Source organism: Schistocerca serialis, chromosome 3 (assembly GCF_023864345.2).
Source record: "Schistocerca serialis cubense isolate TAMUIC-IGC-003099 chromosome 3, iqSchSeri2.2, whole genome shotgun sequence".
In the NCBI taxonomy this organism is placed as follows: domain Eukaryota; kingdom Metazoa; phylum Arthropoda; class Insecta; order Orthoptera; family Acrididae; genus Schistocerca; species Schistocerca serialis.
Genome location: NC_064640.1, coordinates 143880119 through 143897161, shown reverse-complemented (window position 1 = coordinate 143897161; position 17043 = coordinate 143880119). Strand labels below are relative to the sequence as shown.

General features: G+C 38.3%; 1 protein-coding gene across 1 annotated transcript in view; it reads right to left on the bottom strand.

Annotated features, from left to right (window-relative positions):
- LOC126470724 (integral membrane protein GPR155) overlaps positions 1-17043 on the bottom strand; it is a 165541-nt gene that overhangs the window by 120117 nt on the left and 28381 nt on the right. The window contains exon 2 of the mRNA XM_050098727.1: positions 14596-14715. Within this exon, the coding sequence (XP_049954684.1) occupies positions 14596-14715 (120 nt within the window). The remainder of the gene's footprint in view (positions 1-14595; positions 14716-17043) is intronic.

Here is a 17043-nt window from a genome sequence, read left to right as displayed (position 1 = left end):
TAAGTTTGTTTTAGCTATTGAAAAGTTTTAGCTCAACTGCATTTAAACTTTGCCGGCTAGAATTTTTAGAACATGACCTCTGAACTGCCTCTTTAAGATTCCTTGTAAACACAGTTATTTACAATAAAGTCTTGTCCTGAGACTTGGTACAGCTGCATTATTGCATAATTATAACTAAGTGCTGCAATTAGAACTTCCTATTACAAATACAAATGATATCTACTATGAACAAGGATATTTTCATTTCAAATTTAGTTTTTAGTAAATAACTTGAAAACTAATAGAGGTAGCTTATTTAACGTTTTTGCATCAAACTGAAGTTACATATCTATTTTCTCCTTTCTGAAGCTAATATTTAGCACCTTCAATTTTTTGTAAAAATGTCGATTTGAACCAAAATATTGCTCTGATCAAGTTGAAACTTGTAATTTTTAATTGTGACATACATTTTCATATTCTGGCCAATTTTTAGCTTTGTAGATTTAGTAGTTAGCACCACTTATTTTTTTCTTAAGATCATACATTTTGCATAAAATATTCATTTGATCATTTTGAGACTTAACAATGTTAACATTAATATACTGAAGCATACACTGACGAAGTTTCGCATAGTTATTTTAATTTTTAATTTGACTCTTAGATTATGGTGCAATCCTTTTGCATGTTAAGCACAGGCGTGTTATGACGGCGTGGTACTGATAGTAGTGAACTGGGGTAAGCCCCAGCACACTCGCTTGCCTCTGTACCTCTTACATTGGCACAGTGCTTGTTTTGTTTCATAGTCCCCAATTTATTTTTGTGAAAAAATTGAAAAACATTAAATATTGCAAACAAGTGAAGTGTACTATAACTGACCTCTTTTAAATGAAACTTATTTTAGCTAAATTTTCCTTAATACTATGCTCATAAAATTAACCAATACAAATCAGGTACACAAAATAACATAGAAACATGAAATAAAATGTTTGATTATTGCAAAATTAATTTTGTGATTTAGAATTTTCAGTCTTTATTTGAAAGAGAAAAAACACAAAAACATTACACTCATACAGAGCCTTTCTGTCCTCACTCGTTTAATGACAACTGTAGGCACTGCGGTGTGTGTCCTTACAAACCACCTACACTAAAACATTTACGGTAGAGAGTGGGGAAGTCACTATGGTTGATGTCCTCCTTGACACACTATTACAAAAGGGAAGGGGCAGGAGTCACTGTGGTATGTGTCCTCCTTGTTCCCTTCTCATTTTGGGCTAGTCTGAAATTTACTTCATTACTTAAGCTTTTGCTTTACACAGAAAATCAAGTAACCTTTGTAATCTCTATCTCCATATGTCTCAATTATCATAAGGATTAGTGTGCTAAAGAAGTCATTTGTGAAACAGCAGTTACTTTGTGTTGTTTATACAACATACCAATACTCTACAGTCTGCATTTCTTAACACATTTGTTTATCCATACTGTTGTCTGATTGTGTCAATATTTATCTGTTAACTGACCATCTGCCTCAAGCAAGATTACGTATTTCTCAACCCTTTTTGCAAGACATGAGGGAATTACACATCAATTTTCCACCATTTTACATTATATGTCAGCCTACTGACTTCATTATTCCTGTTTCTCCTTATTTTCATTTATAAATATATTTCACTTTCCTACATATTTTATCACTTCTTTCTCCTCTTTATCTTTCTTTTATCCTCATCAGCCTACTGACCTCATTACTTATACTTTTTTTAGTCATCCTCACAGCACTTTCACACATCTCCTTTCATTAATATCAAAACGCTTTGCCTTACCACTATTGGCACCATCCAACATGAAAATTACTAATTTATGCAGAGTTTATTCTTTCAAATTTTAGTAATTTTCAGCTTCAATTACTTCTCTTAATCCAAAGTATCTGTATTTTGACAAACTGCCTATTTGATTCTGTCTCGAGTTCTTTGGCCAACATTCATCTGATGATTTTACTGACGTTTCGCCAGCACAACTGGCTAGCATTGTCAAAGCTTCACCCTCCATTGCCGGTGGTGAACTGGAGCCAAGTTCGCGGCCGCAGACTATATGTACCCGGCGCACCAACGTCTGAGGACTTCTCCGAGGTCATTTCCGGTGCGGTTCTCCTCTTGCTACCTGCGACGGTCGTTCGCTGCAGTACGGGAAGCCAGGATCCATTTACCTAAAGGCTTTCCTCTTTCTTGTTGAAGCTGTTCCCGTGTTTGTGTATTTCTACAGCTTCTCTAAATAAGCGGATGTGATAGTGCTTCTCTACAGCCAGAACTTCCGTGTCGGTGAATTTTACTACATGGTCGGTCTCACTCAGCGCGTGCTCTGCCACAGCCGATTTCTCCACCTGCCCCAACCTGCAATGTTGCTTATGGTCTTTGATCCTGGTGTTGATTGATCGTCCAGTCATTCCGACATAAATTTTTCCAAATGTGCATGGTAAGCAGTATATTCCCAACATTGCAAGTGGGTCCCTTTTATCCTTTGCTGATCTAAGACATTCTCTGATCTTCCTTGTCAGTTTGAAAATTGTCTTTATGCTGTGTTTGTGCAACATATGGTTGATTCTGACCGTTACTCTGGGAATGTATGGCAGAAAGGCTGTACCCGACATTTCTTTTCCTAATTTATTACTTCGTGGAGTGTTTGGCTCTGTTACACTTCTAATATAATTTGTGGAGTACTCACTGCTGCTCAGAACACTTTCCAGATGTTGCATTTCGTGTTTTAGGTGCTGTGGCTCACATATTCGCCCTGCTCACGTTACGAGCATATAAATCATGCCTCTTTTCTGGCTCAGGTGGTGGTTTGATAGTTTGTGCAGGTATCGGTCCATGTGTGTCAGTTTTCGGTACATGCTATGTCCCAGGTTTTCGGCGTCCCTTGTGACCAGCACATCTAGAAATGGTAGAAATGTCAGTAAAATCATCAGATTAATTTCGGCTGAAGAACTCGAGGCAGAAGCAAGTAGGCAGTGTGTCAACAAGTGGCCACGAAAGCCTTAAAAATTTTGTATCTGTATTTTGTTGTTACTAATCCTTTTTGTGGCTCTTATTTATTATTTGTTTACTTTTGCCATTGTTTTTCTATCACTGATGCTCATAAATTACCCATTGTCATTTTAACATTTAGAATTTATTATTGCAAATTACCTCTCAAATACTCTTTATAAGACATCATTTGGGTATAGTCACTTTTGGGAATCATTCTTACTTACTAGGAACATTTTACAAACTAACAGCATATGTACAACATAAAGGCATATATGCTATTCCTTACTACAGAGAGAACAGAAGAAAAGAATGAAACTTGAAAGGGAAATAAAGTTGCATCCAGCTGGGACTGCACAGTATGCCAAACTGTGTATCCACCAAAGAGTGGCAGACTCCATAAAGTATTTAATTACTGCCAATTTTGCAAGGCTTCAGATGTTTCGTAGACTTAGTTCTCTCTTACTTTTTGGGTATTCCAATCTGTATGTGTTTGCATAAGGCTGACCTATTATCCTGAATGGTCCTTGATAAACATACATAAACTTTTTTGTTTCTGCTGAAATTTTCTTAGTCTTCCTGCAAGTATCCCTTATTCCTCATAACTCTAAATGGCAGTTCCCATGTTTCTTTATAACTGCCAACATAATTTACAATGAAAGGCTTTGTAATCACTCAAAAACCTGGTAAAGTTAAGACTAAGTAGCTCTGATCAAAGTTAATATTTCCTTGATATTTAGTTAAAAGATCTGTACCAATCAAAATTTCGACAATTCAACCAAACATGAATAAACAATGATTATCTATTACTATGTTACCTATACCAACTGGTAGCAAATCTTCATGCTATACTGGTCTAGAAACTTTTCCAGTAGCACTTATTGTTCTTAAACCACTTACTTTCATGATAGTTAACTCATTCTTATTAGGAATAGAATCAAAGAATGCTTGGGACAAAGCACTTGCTTCACTGCCACTATCAAGTAGACAAACACTGTTACCCCTGAGATGTTAAGTTTTTGTGATAGGGTGAGTTATTCTAGTTTGAACAGGTTCCTCATGAAAGTCATCTAATAAATATTTTTCAATCTGTCTTCAAATAAAGCAATTTTGTTCAGTTGCAAGTAAATTTATGATTAGATTCATGGGGTCATCAAACTCTACATCTCCAACTGCTTTTTCCAACCTGTCAACCAATTTTAAATCAAAGCACTTGATGATGTCCTCTGCTTTCATTTGCTGCACATCAGCTACACTATTCTCTACCTCTGACCAACTGCGTCCCTACACAACATTGCTATTTTAATGCTGTCATCTGCTTTTACAGTTTTGGCAAGTCAACACAACTAACAGGTTGCCTGACCTCACTGTTATTGCTACCATCTTCATTTAACAACTCCTCCTCAAAACCTTGCAAAACTGACTCTACTTCTTCCATTGAAACCTTAGTGTTCAGACTGCTACTATTGTTAAATATGTTAGCTTTTGCTTCATCTTCATCCTCATCCAATTTAAACCAGTTAATTTGTTCTTCCCTACTATCTGTAGTGTTTTCTTTTTTACTTCTTGTCCCATTTTTCTAATGTGTCCAAAATGCTGTCATCTAGATAATGAGAGTGGTTTAACACATTACTGTTAGTGTCTACTGCTATTTCTCCATCCCTGTTATCGGTTTGCATGTGCTGACTGACTGTGGGTTGTGTTTCTGTTACTGGCTGTGCTACTGTTTCCACCTGGTGAGTGCCAGTTTCCTCATAAATGGGACTTAGTTTCACACACACGCGGCCTACTGTGTTCATTAAATTCAGAATAAGACTGGATAGCATTCTGCTCTCCATCTTGTGTCAATGGTATATTATTTATATTCCTACCTTTGTCATAATAACTATCGCGACAGCGTGGTGGGTATCTACCTCATCTTCCTCTACCACCACCTTGACCACAATAATTAGATTGTATTATTCTGCGCCTGCTCCTCAACAGCAACTACTCTTTCTACTCGCTCCAGATACTCAATGAATCTATGCACATTATCTCTAGGTGCAGAAATGATTTTTTTCTGCCAATACCAAGGCAGTTTACCTTCTAGTTCCATGATCATCATTTCCAGTTTCATCTTTTCTGTCAGATGTGACAGCCCTTACATCCACTTTCTACAAAACTCTTTCACTGATCTGCAACCTGGAGTAAACTTTTTACCAGTCCAAAATTCTTTCAAAACATCATTATGTTCATTGTGTGACCAGTATTCATTAAGAACTGCAGTTTTAAACTCGGAAAGAGTTTTGCATTTAATCATTTTGTCAGGTGACCATCGTAAAGCATCTCCTGACAAATGACATCTTATGAAAGAAATTTTCTCACCCTCTGACCATGCATTTGCTAAAATATCCTCAAAATCACTCCAGAACTCTAATGGATGAATTTGTCTGTCTGGATCCAAATGTAAAAACTGAAGATATCTGATGAAAGCAGCACCAGCTGAAGCAACATTCTGTACAGTAGTATTACAAGAGCTACCATATCTTACTCTATTTCCCATGTTTAGTAATACTAGTATTTAGTTATACTTTTAGTTTTACTGCTTCCACTCAGCCAGAAAATATTTTATCAATTTCTTCACATAATTTCACACAGTCAGATTTCAATTTCTTAATATGTTTCTGACAAGCATTTACTTTATTAGTTACTTTCTCGAACTGATTAGATCAAAGTTTGGATTCATTGCCTATTCTTTCTGACAACCTCCCTTCCACGTGGTCCTCCTTTGACTTGCAGATCATGGTGGTTAGAATCAATTTTATAATTTAAGCTATTCAGTTTTGAGTTCATTTCATCGTTTAGTTCTTTATTAAAAGATTCAATCTTACTTAAGTGTTTACTATTGGATTCCATCTTATTGTTCAGTTCTTTCTGATGTGATTTAAGTTTAGAAAACAGTAACTGCATCCAATTTGGTGCCTCTATCATGCACTTGGCATTTCAATCGATTTTAAAGGAGTTTCTTACATTGCCTGAATTTCAGAAATATTGAACTGTTTCATTATCTGATAACTATTAATTCTACTTTTTATTTTTTGACATCCAATTCTACTTTTGACAAATCACCTTCAGATTTTGGGTTTATTACTTTGATGGAACCATCCTCATTAATTTCAATTTCTAATTCTGAGGGTTCGTCATCAGAGACTGGTTCCATCTTAATTTTCACATCATCCTCATAATCAGATTCCATTTTTAACAGCCCATTAGAAGCAATTAACAAATACTTTAAATATTCTTGACTTAACTGCTTGACCTCAATGAGCAATACTGGAACTGTGTACCAGCAAACGTGATGTGACGTGCTGCAACATAATGCAGGCAGCAGCAGCTGCTATGGTGCTGAGGATGGCAGCAGGTATCACCTATTGCAGTAGCTCCAGGGCGAGCCCCAGCACTGGTGAACACATGCAGTAGCTTCCAGGTAGAATTGCAGGTCCATGCAACTCCGTGATGATATACCATCCTCTTCTAACCTCAGAACCAGTGGCAGCCACATTCAAGTTTACAGTGACTAACATTCACAATTTAGTTTCCACACTTGTGAGCAAATCTTAACACTGTTCTTGCACTGGTTTCAGGATATTTCACTTCGATATCCTGCTAGTGTGTCACGAGTTCTCTGTTTTGTACCGACCACTTAGTTCAGTTTCCTGGCAAATTAAAACCATATGTGCCGCAGAGGGTAACAGAGGGGTCTAGGCACCGGTGAGTGCGTGCAGTAGTTTGCAGGTAACTTGCAGGTCCACACAGCTCTGTGGTGATGCACCGTCGTCTTCTAATTTCAGCAGCATTGGTGTCCGTGATATGTAGTGTCACATAATTTAAGTGTCTTTTCATAATGACATAACGAAGTATTGACCACATTTTGATTATTTACCCACTGCCTCACAGAGTGTCCAATTCATTTATGCCTTCTACATCTACATGACTATTTCTCTACCATACCATTCTCAAATAATGTGTGGGAAAAACAAACACTTACATCTTTCCATGCAAGCTCTGACTTCTCTTGTTTCTCCCTATGTAAGTGGATGTCAACATAATATTTTCACATTTGGAGGAGAAAGGTGGCGTTGAAAGTTGTGAAAAGATCTAGCTGCAATGACACAAGCCTTTTTTTTCATGATTGCTACTCCAACTCACATACCACATCTGTAACATTCTCTCCCATATTTCACAGCAGTACAAAACAAGCTGCCCTTCTTTGAACTTTTTCAACATCCTCTGTCAATCCTGCCTGGTAAGGAGCCCATACAACATAACTGTATTCTATCAGAGGACGGACTAGTGTTGTGTAGGCAGTCTGCTTAGTTGATTTGGTGTATCTTTTAAGTGTTCTGCCAATAAAACACAGTCTTTCGTTCACCTTACCCAGAACATTATCTACGTGATCACTCCAATTTAAGTTGTTCACTAGATCTTTAATTGAATTGACTGCCTTCAGATTTGTGCGATTTATTGTGTAGTCAAAATTATATGGTTTCCTTTTAACACTCCTGTGGACGACCACACATTTTCGTTATTTTGGATCACTAACTTGGTTGGTTGTTTGTGGGAGGAGACCAGACAGCGAGGTCATCGGTCTCATCGGATTAAGGAAGGACGGGAAAGGAAGTCAGCTGTGCCTTTTCAAAGGAACCATCCCGGCATTTGCCCAGAGTGATTTAGGGAAATCACGGAAAACCTAAATCAGGATGGCCAGACACAGGATTGAACCGTCATCCTCCTGAATGCGAGTCCAGTGTGCTAGCCACTGCGCCACCTCGCTCGGTTATTTTGGATCAATTGCCACTTTTGCACCATACAGATATCTTGTCTAAATCATTTTGCAATAGCCTTCAATCTTCTGATGACTTTGTCAGATGGTAAGTGACAGCATCAGCTGCATACAATCTAAGATGGCTGCTCAAATTGCCTCCTAAATCACTCATATAGATTAGTAACAGCAGAGGGCCTATAACACTTCCTTGAGAAATGCCACATATCATTTCTGTTTTATTCGATGACCTTCCATCAGTTACCACAAACTGTGACCATTCTGACAGGAAATCCCTTATCATTTAGCTACAATATAGCAGGTCAGCAACTGGAAGCAGTTAATTCCATAAATTATCTGGGAGTGATTTAAAATGGAATGATCATATAAAGTTGATCGTTGGTAAAGCAGATGCCAGACTGAGATTCACTGGAACAATCCTAAGGAAATGCAATCCGAAAACAAAGGAAGTAGGTTACAGTACACTTGTTCGCCCAATGCTTGAATACTGCTCAGCAGTGAGGGATCTGTACCATATAGGGTTGATAGAAGAGATAGAGAAGATCCAACGGAGAGCAGCGTGCTTCGTTACAGGATCATTTAATAATCGTGAAAGTGTTACGGAGATGATAGATAAACTCCAGTGGAAGACTCTGCAGGAGAGACACTCAGTAGCTTGGTACGGGCTTTTGTTGAAGTTTCGAGAACATATCTTCACCGAGGAGTCAAGCAGTATATTGCTCCATCCTACATATATCTCGCAAAGAAACCATGAGGATAAAATCAGAGAGATTAGAGCCCACACAGAGGCATACCGACAATCCTTCTTTCCAAGAACAATACGAGACTGGAATAGAAGGGAGAACCGATAGAGGTACTCAAGGTACCCTCCGCCACACACTGTCAGATGGCTTGCGGAGTATGGATGTAGATGTATATGTAGATGTAAAAATCATGAATTCTGTTGCACAACTGAGACAATATTTCATAGGTGCGCAATTTGATTAGAGGCCACTTGTGAAAAATGGTATCAAACACCTTCTGGAAATCTAGAAACATGGAATCAATTTGAGATTCCCCATTGACAGCACTCATTACTTCTTGGGTATGAAGAGCTAGTTGTGTTCCACATCAATTGTGTAAATAGATTATTTTTCCCACAATTTCACTGAAATTGACGAGGCTAATCACATTGATAGCACACTATTACTGCAATAATAAACACATTATTTTCCACAGTCCTTATTATTACTGCATCTACCTCTGCTAAAGAAATCACCGTCACTGCAGCTTTGTTCGATGATTTTGGACATTCCACTAGCTCTTAAATGTTAATGTTCAACTTTCTAATCTTATTAATAAAACTTCCCACAAAATCTCCTTGTCTTTATGATACAGTATAAAGCTACTCACAAAGAAACCTAGAGGTATTTTTCCTCCTGGGTCATTTCACCAATTCTTCCTGGAGGTCCTAAAAAGACTGCACATTTCATAATTTCTCGTGACACATCACATATGCCCTAGCACTGATCCCTTCTCACTTGATGCCATTTTCATCATCCCCTATCACTACGAAAAGCATAAAATAAAATATTACCAAGTTAAGAAAAGGAAATGAAACACCATACTGACGCATACAAAAACTTGAAGTCAAAACTTACTGCATTTTCTGTTGAACACCTTTGCTGAACTGCTGCTGCTATTGTTGCCACCTGTTGCCGTGGACATTAAACCACCATTATAGTCTCCAACAGTACTTCTGGTACCATTTGTAATGGGTGTGGGTGTTCTCTGGCAGAGGTTGGTGGGTTGGGAGAAGTCAGAAACAGCTCACTATCACCAGAAATCCAACAGTGAATACCGGTGGCTCATGCACAGGTCAGGCAAAGGCACTTGGTGGTCGACATCACACCTACACACTTTGATGCATGGTGTGTAGGTGTAATGTAGCCAGTGGTTGCTACGTCTAACTCAGCACAGCCCCAATGAGACCTTGCAATAAGGCGGTCAGTGGAGCTGGCTGAGCTGTGGGATGAGGTGGCACAGCCAGGCGATGGAGGTATCCGGTGGTGGTGGACATCCACCAGCTCGGTGACTGGGAAGGCCTTAGTTCAACCTTTGGCCCATCAACACTGCAGCTGGACCCCCCAGACATGCAGTCCTGTCAATATGACAGTTAAGTCGCCAATACAATGACCAGCCTGGCTGGATGGCTAGCATTTATATTCACCAAAACGGATTTATTGTAATGTGGCCACTGCAGATGTCATGTATACCAGGTGCTGAAGCATCCCTGGTTTTGGTAACACATTGATCACCACAATGCAGGCACAGAACAGCATCTAGATGGGCAATGTGACACAATGGTGTGCCAGCAGATTTCAGAAAGTGGCTTTCTTATGGCAAAGAACCCTCTTTCCTTTGACTCTGCCCATTACACTGCCATTAAAGAAGAAGTGGTTTCGACTGGCCAATGTCTGCTGGCCTGAGTTATGAGTGACATCTAGCAGTGTGTTGAAAATTATATTCAAGAGAATGCCCACTACATGGATAACATAATTTTTTGAAAGTGAGCATGTAAATCAATTAGAGGCTGTTAACTTTTGATTTTGTAACAAAGATTTTTTCTTAAAAATCAACACACTGCTGCTCACTTGAAAACTGCTGATTTCTGATAGGTCACCCTGTGTACTCAGGTAACAACCATGAGGAAAAGAAATTCAGGAATATACAGAAAGTAGCTGACAGTTTCACTTGTGTGCATCACAAAGGAAAATAGTACTGAAATGCAGGAGGATCTGCAATGAATGGACGCATGGTGCAGGGAATGACAATTGAATCTCAATGTAGACAAGTCTAATGTGCTGCGAATACATAGAAAGAAAGATCCTTTATCATTTAGCTACAATATAGCAGGTCAGCAACTGGAAGCAGTTAATTCCATAAATTATCTGGGAGTAGGCATTAGGAGTGATTTAATATGGAATGGCCATATAAAATTAATTGTCGGTAAAGCAGATGCCAGACTGAGATTCATTTGAACAATCCTAAGGAAATGCAGTCCGGAAACAAAGGAAGTAGGTTACAGTACACTTGTTCGCCCACTGTTTGAATACTGCTCACCAGTATGGGATCCGTACCAGATAGGGTTGATAGAAGACATAGAGAAGATCCAACGGAGAGCAGCGCGCTTCGTTACAGGATCATTTAGTAATCGCGAAAGCATTACGGAGATGATAGATAAACTCCAGTGGGAGATTTTGCAGGAGAGAGACTCAGTAGCTCGGTACGGGCTTTTATTGAAGTTTCGAGAACATACCTTCATCGAGGAGTCAAACAGTATATTGCTCCCTCCTACGTATATCTCGCAAAGAGACCATGAGTATAAAATCAGAGAGATTAGAGCCCACACAGAGGCATATTGACGATCTTTCTTTCCACGAACTATACGAGGCTGGAATAGAAGGGAGAATCGATAGAGGTACTCAAAGTACCCTCCACCACACACCGTCAGGTGGCTTGTGGAGTATGGATGTAGATGTAGATGCAGATGTAGATGTGTGAATTGAGTATCAATGGTTGATTATGATACATCATGTATGCTTCACTATACAGAGTACAGATGTAGATATGAATGGAGGCCTGAAGAATGTTCAAATGAAAACACCATTATCCTTGTCTTATCTGAGTCAACACCTGTTATAGTTTAGGGCTCAGGTTCATCATCTGGATGTGTGAGCACATATACACATACACATGCATGTCCCCCTCCTCCCTCCTCGCCGCCCCCCCCCCCCCCCCCCGCCCCCCTACACACAAACATGTCTAACTGAATTAACAGAAAAAATGGACCAAGACATGTAGACTCATAAAATCTAGTTGTTACAACTTTAATTTTTTCCTTGGGTGAGGGGGTGAGGGGGGAATGGGGAGCAAAGCATAGGGGATCATGGAGTACTGTTCATGTCACCACATAACTTCTTTAAGCCAGCTGCTCGTCACAAAATAGTTAAAATCGTTAACACCACAAAAGACAGTTCTTGCTCTAGTGAGGAAAAACAAGACCTCTTTAGTTACAGGAATAACACATGACAATATCACACTGAGTGAATGAACACCAGGCAGACTGATAAAATTAATACAACATAACTGATCCACTTTCAGAATTTCATGTAATAACTTTTCCTGCAAACAAATGATCTAACACAGAGTTATTTCCCTTCACAGCTCCACATCCCAGTCTCTTTAGAAACTATGTGAAGTGTGAAGACATCCACAGATATCTAAATGTGAAGCCAACAAGGCAGTAAATAGCTATAATATTTAGTTTTAACTAAGTGACATAATTTGTAAAGGTAAGTCAAGAAAGACATGGATGTTGGAACAATGCCTAATGCACAATCATATGAATAAAATTAAACGTAGGTTATGGAAGAATTGTTATAAAAGTTTCCCACACCCTATATAAGACGCAGTTTACAATGCATTAACAACATTATATTCTTTTACGTAAATAAATAAATGCATCCCATTACAAATAAGGAAAACTAACTCTGAAGCAATAGGAAAGATCCACAGTTACTGGGTGTTTATGACACAAAACAAGTGCAGAAATGTGTTATACAATTCAACAACTATGGACAGGAAACTGAGGAAATCTCCCTCGAGTTTCTGTGTTAGCTCCCAACACTGTTTCTTGTACATATAAATGACCTACCATTTAATGCACCTAAAGCAAAATTAGTTATTTTTTTAATATGACAAGTACTACAATCAGTGTCAATAGACATACAGCAACAGAAGAAATAGTAAATAATGTGTTTCAAAGAATTACTGACCTTTTTTTTTTCCAAATGGTCACTCTTTAATTAAAAAATATATCATATTCAACTATGCATATCAACAAACAATGACAGCTGCCTTGTAAACGCACAAGAGCAAGTGAACACCCTAACTTTCAACACCTTGCAGATTTATTGGTTTATATTTCTTTGAATGCTGTTAAACATAACATAGATACTGCAATCTGAAAGATATGGCACTTAAATCTATCCCGCTACCGCTCCTCTACACTCTGTGAAACTTGGCATAGGGTTGTGAGCACACCTGCAGTTGCGCACGTTTTAAGCAGGTTCTGTGCATGCACAACTCTCATGACGTAATTGCCTTATGGGCCAAATACATATGGATTTGATAAACAATGTGCACAGCTAGCCCTTGTCACTCAACTAGACATTTACGTGAGTGCCACCAAGTGGTAGCATACTGTGGCAGACTTTTATCCCCATTTGCTTGGCATAAATCCTGCTAGATGATAGCACACTCCTCAGATATGCTAATTCACTCACTATATACTGTAGTAAAATTAGATCAGACATCAGTATATATTAAAGCTGTACTGACTGCAAACCTATTTTGTAGGTTTCTGAATGAGTTATAATATATTAAGCTACGAATTTTAACATACAGTAATTCATTTGAAGCACTGAGAATCATAACAGCCTAAAGCACATCATCATCAATTGTGAGACTGTAGCATTTATTCATGATTCTGAAACGTGTTGACCTTATGGTGAGTCAGGTTTATCTGTGCTGTACGTCCACACTGCGTATATGAAAATTCATGAAAAGCTGTATCTCTGGTTTCGCTGATGTTCATTTAAATGTGGGATTGATGGCTGTATGCTTTATAGGCCCTTATGGATCTCAGCACCTCATTTGTATTCTAGTCATGTGACATATTGGTAGACATTACTACTCGAGTTTAATCGTTTCCACAAATGGCAATTTGTGTTTGGAGTTGATTGTTTACTGTGCAGGTTCAAATGGTTCAAATGGCTCTGAGCACTATGGGACTTAACATCTGAGGTCATCAGTCCCCTAGAACTTAGAGCTACTTAAACCTAACTAACCTAAGGACATCACACAAATCCATGCCCTAGGCAGGATTCGAACCTGCGACCGTAGCGGTCGTGCAGTTCCAGACTGAAGCACCTAGAACCGCTCGGCCAGCAGCGGCCGGCTACTGAGCAGGAATCAGCTTTTGTGTGCAGTGTAAACATGAACTACGTTGAATCTGTTTTAACTGCTAACAGAAAAGTAAAGCTGTGAGTTCAACTCTCAGTCCAGCACACAGCTTTAATCTGCCAGGAAGTTTCATATCAGCGCACACTCCGCTGCAAAGTAAAAAATCTCATTCTGGGAACAGAAAAGTAAATTACTAGGAAAAGTTAGTTGCAAAGGAACTAGGGCCTCCAAGAACAGATGCTTTGATTGAGAGAGTGATGAAATCAATTAAGCATGTCTACAAGTGAACATTTAACAAGGAAATGTAGAGTTAGCACCAGTTGTTGTGCGGGTGCACTGTAAGAATATTTGACTCTAAAGATTTGTGAACACCCAGAATGTACACTCACGAGCTGCCACTGTCAACAAATCATAAATTTAAACCATGAATAAGACTAAACAATTAAGGTCAAAGTTACAAAATTTTGGGAATACATAGTCATGAGAATTTAAATTGGAAGAACTGCATCTTCTGTGAAAGATGCTGAAACAATTCAGTGCTCAGACAGCATAATGATTAAGCACGAAATCCAGGATCAAGTCTCTATCTGGCACAAATTTTCAACTGTCACTATACATGCAAAAAATGTATTAATACTGTAGTCTCTCATTAAATGGAATATTAGAGGAACAATAATATAGATTATTGCCACATCCTGCACCTTAATCAATAAGTAAATTTACATTTTGAAATTAATAATGTTACAATTTATATACATGCAAGACTCTTACCCACACAAAATAACTGCAAAACACTCAAAAAGTGCTGGATATAAATCATCCATTGATATTGTAGCCCCTGATGAGGTTGCATTATTGTTCATTTCCTCAGATAATCCCATCATATAGGACCTGTAAGCACACACAGAATCATAAAATCATTGCTGCTTAGCTCCACAACACATACTACAAATATTGCAATATAGATACAAAAAGGTCTCTGGAATATTGACCGAACCAAAATAATAATGAAGCATCTATCACATATCACATCTCCATCTCAGTGTTGAGGTGGATTCAAACTGAATATTTTGTGCTACTTGTATGAGACACATTCTTAGATCAGGACTGAAGTACAAAGGTAGGGATGATGGGAGTCAGCTGCAGCATTTGGCCAAGTGGTAATGCTGCAGAAGTACATAGGGTTTTGAAATAAGTACTGTAGTGACTGTGCTGCATGATAACAAAATATAGCATTAAGGTCGAACTTATAAATAGAAAATTTGCTGTGGAATGATTTGAACTTTTCACCAGCTCTCAGTTGAACAAGAGTTTCTGAATGTCTTGCACGGTAAAGTGCATGCACACAGTAGGTAGAAGATATTGAAAATTTTGGGCAATCAAGTATAAGCAAAATACCAGAATGTGAAACACATTAACAAATTCCTCTGTGAAATAAATTTTCCATCAGCCTACACAACCACATAAATGTCGTCATGAGTAGCTACAGAATTTGTCAGGAAACTGTAATGGTTAATTTAAATATATGGCTAATTCTTAAAAAAAACCTGTTGAATATTGATTTAAAAAATTATGACAAAGGGGAATTTGTTTCAAGTCTTGTGGTACAGCTTGCAATGGTTCCACTTTTCTCTCTAAAAGCATTGCAAATTATGAAAGTTTGATTTATTGCTCCAATATAACAACGAATCAGAAGGTATCATAGCTGCAGTGGTCACAACTGGTGGGAGCACAGAGAGTTAAACATTACAGAGTTGAACAACAAGTATGCCCCTTGCCTTTTTCAAGGGATTTATTTTCTTGAATTAGTACCTGTATGAGGGGGGAGGCAGGGTGGAAGAAAAGGGGGGGGAGGGCAGGGGAGAGTACGAAGAGAGATGGAAAGAGGGGCGAAGAAAAAGAGGCAGCAGCTCAATAATTACCAATATTTAATCATGGAAAGGTAGCTTTTTAAATTCTTTGGACTAAAGACAGATGGGTAACAATCTATGGAATTTCAAATTTGAATCTGGGTAAAAATTAAGTGCTATCACACTGATACTACACTAGTTTGGACATCTGCCCATTCACACGCCATACTTTTACTCCAAAAACAAATACCATATTACTCTGGCATGTTATTTTATGAACCTCATGTATGGCCATACCATACTATAACTTCCAAAACATTCCACAATAGGACTTCCACATACAATACGCTGACAAAAATGCCATTCACCTTAGAATTGCTATGCAATCTGTAAACACAGAACACAAAACTAATATCCACTCACATTATACATTTTTAATAACTGGGCATGTATCTGTGCATTATTCTTTAGGTTCAGTTTCATTATTTTCTGAGGAAGCATTAATTATCTTACACTTACATGAGGCACCAACTGCCAAGCTGAAATACATCCATCACAAATTAACCTCCACACAATGAACAAGTCAATGCCCTTGGAATAAATGCACTTTAGAACACATTTTTTTCTGTGGCATAGAATGTGGAGCATACCAGTTGCTTTTACTCCCTACACATTTCACTAATGTCTGGAACTGGATGAAGACTGGTCTTTGATTCAGTCAGCATGGCAGTTCGAATATCAAGCTCTCTACCGCTCCTACTACCCGTGCCCTCTATATGGAATTCAATGTATGTGAAGAGGCATCTCAGGAATTTAATCAATACAGCAATACGAGGACTGAAGTCAAGTGGGAATAAGATGCCGGTGCTTTAAAGAAAGACCAGGATGTGCGAGAATTCTGTGCAAAGAACTCAGTAACATATATATCAAAAGAGTTCCACTAAAAGCAAATTGTTCTCAGCTACACGCCTAAGCAATACATATAGAAAAATCATCAATTTTCAAAGCAATAACACCTCACTTTAATTAACTGCAAAGCAAATTCAAAAACTGACAAACGCAGGGGTTCCAGCAAAACAATGGTTACTGACACTAAAGAAGACTCTAAACAATGAAAAAATTGTGATGGGAAATGAACATACAGTTCTACAAATATTCAATCTGAAATGAGTGACACGTTTCTCATTTAAGAGCTGCTGCACAAAGCCTTTGTAACTGTAATATAATGGTGGTCTGTGCAAAGATAAAATATAAACAAGTGAATATTCCAGTGGTTACACTGCATTTTAGTCACTGAAATTTAAATCAGTAACCACTCCTCATCGAAAAGTGTCAGTTTCTGAGGTGTCAGGTGTAGTTACCAGCAGCA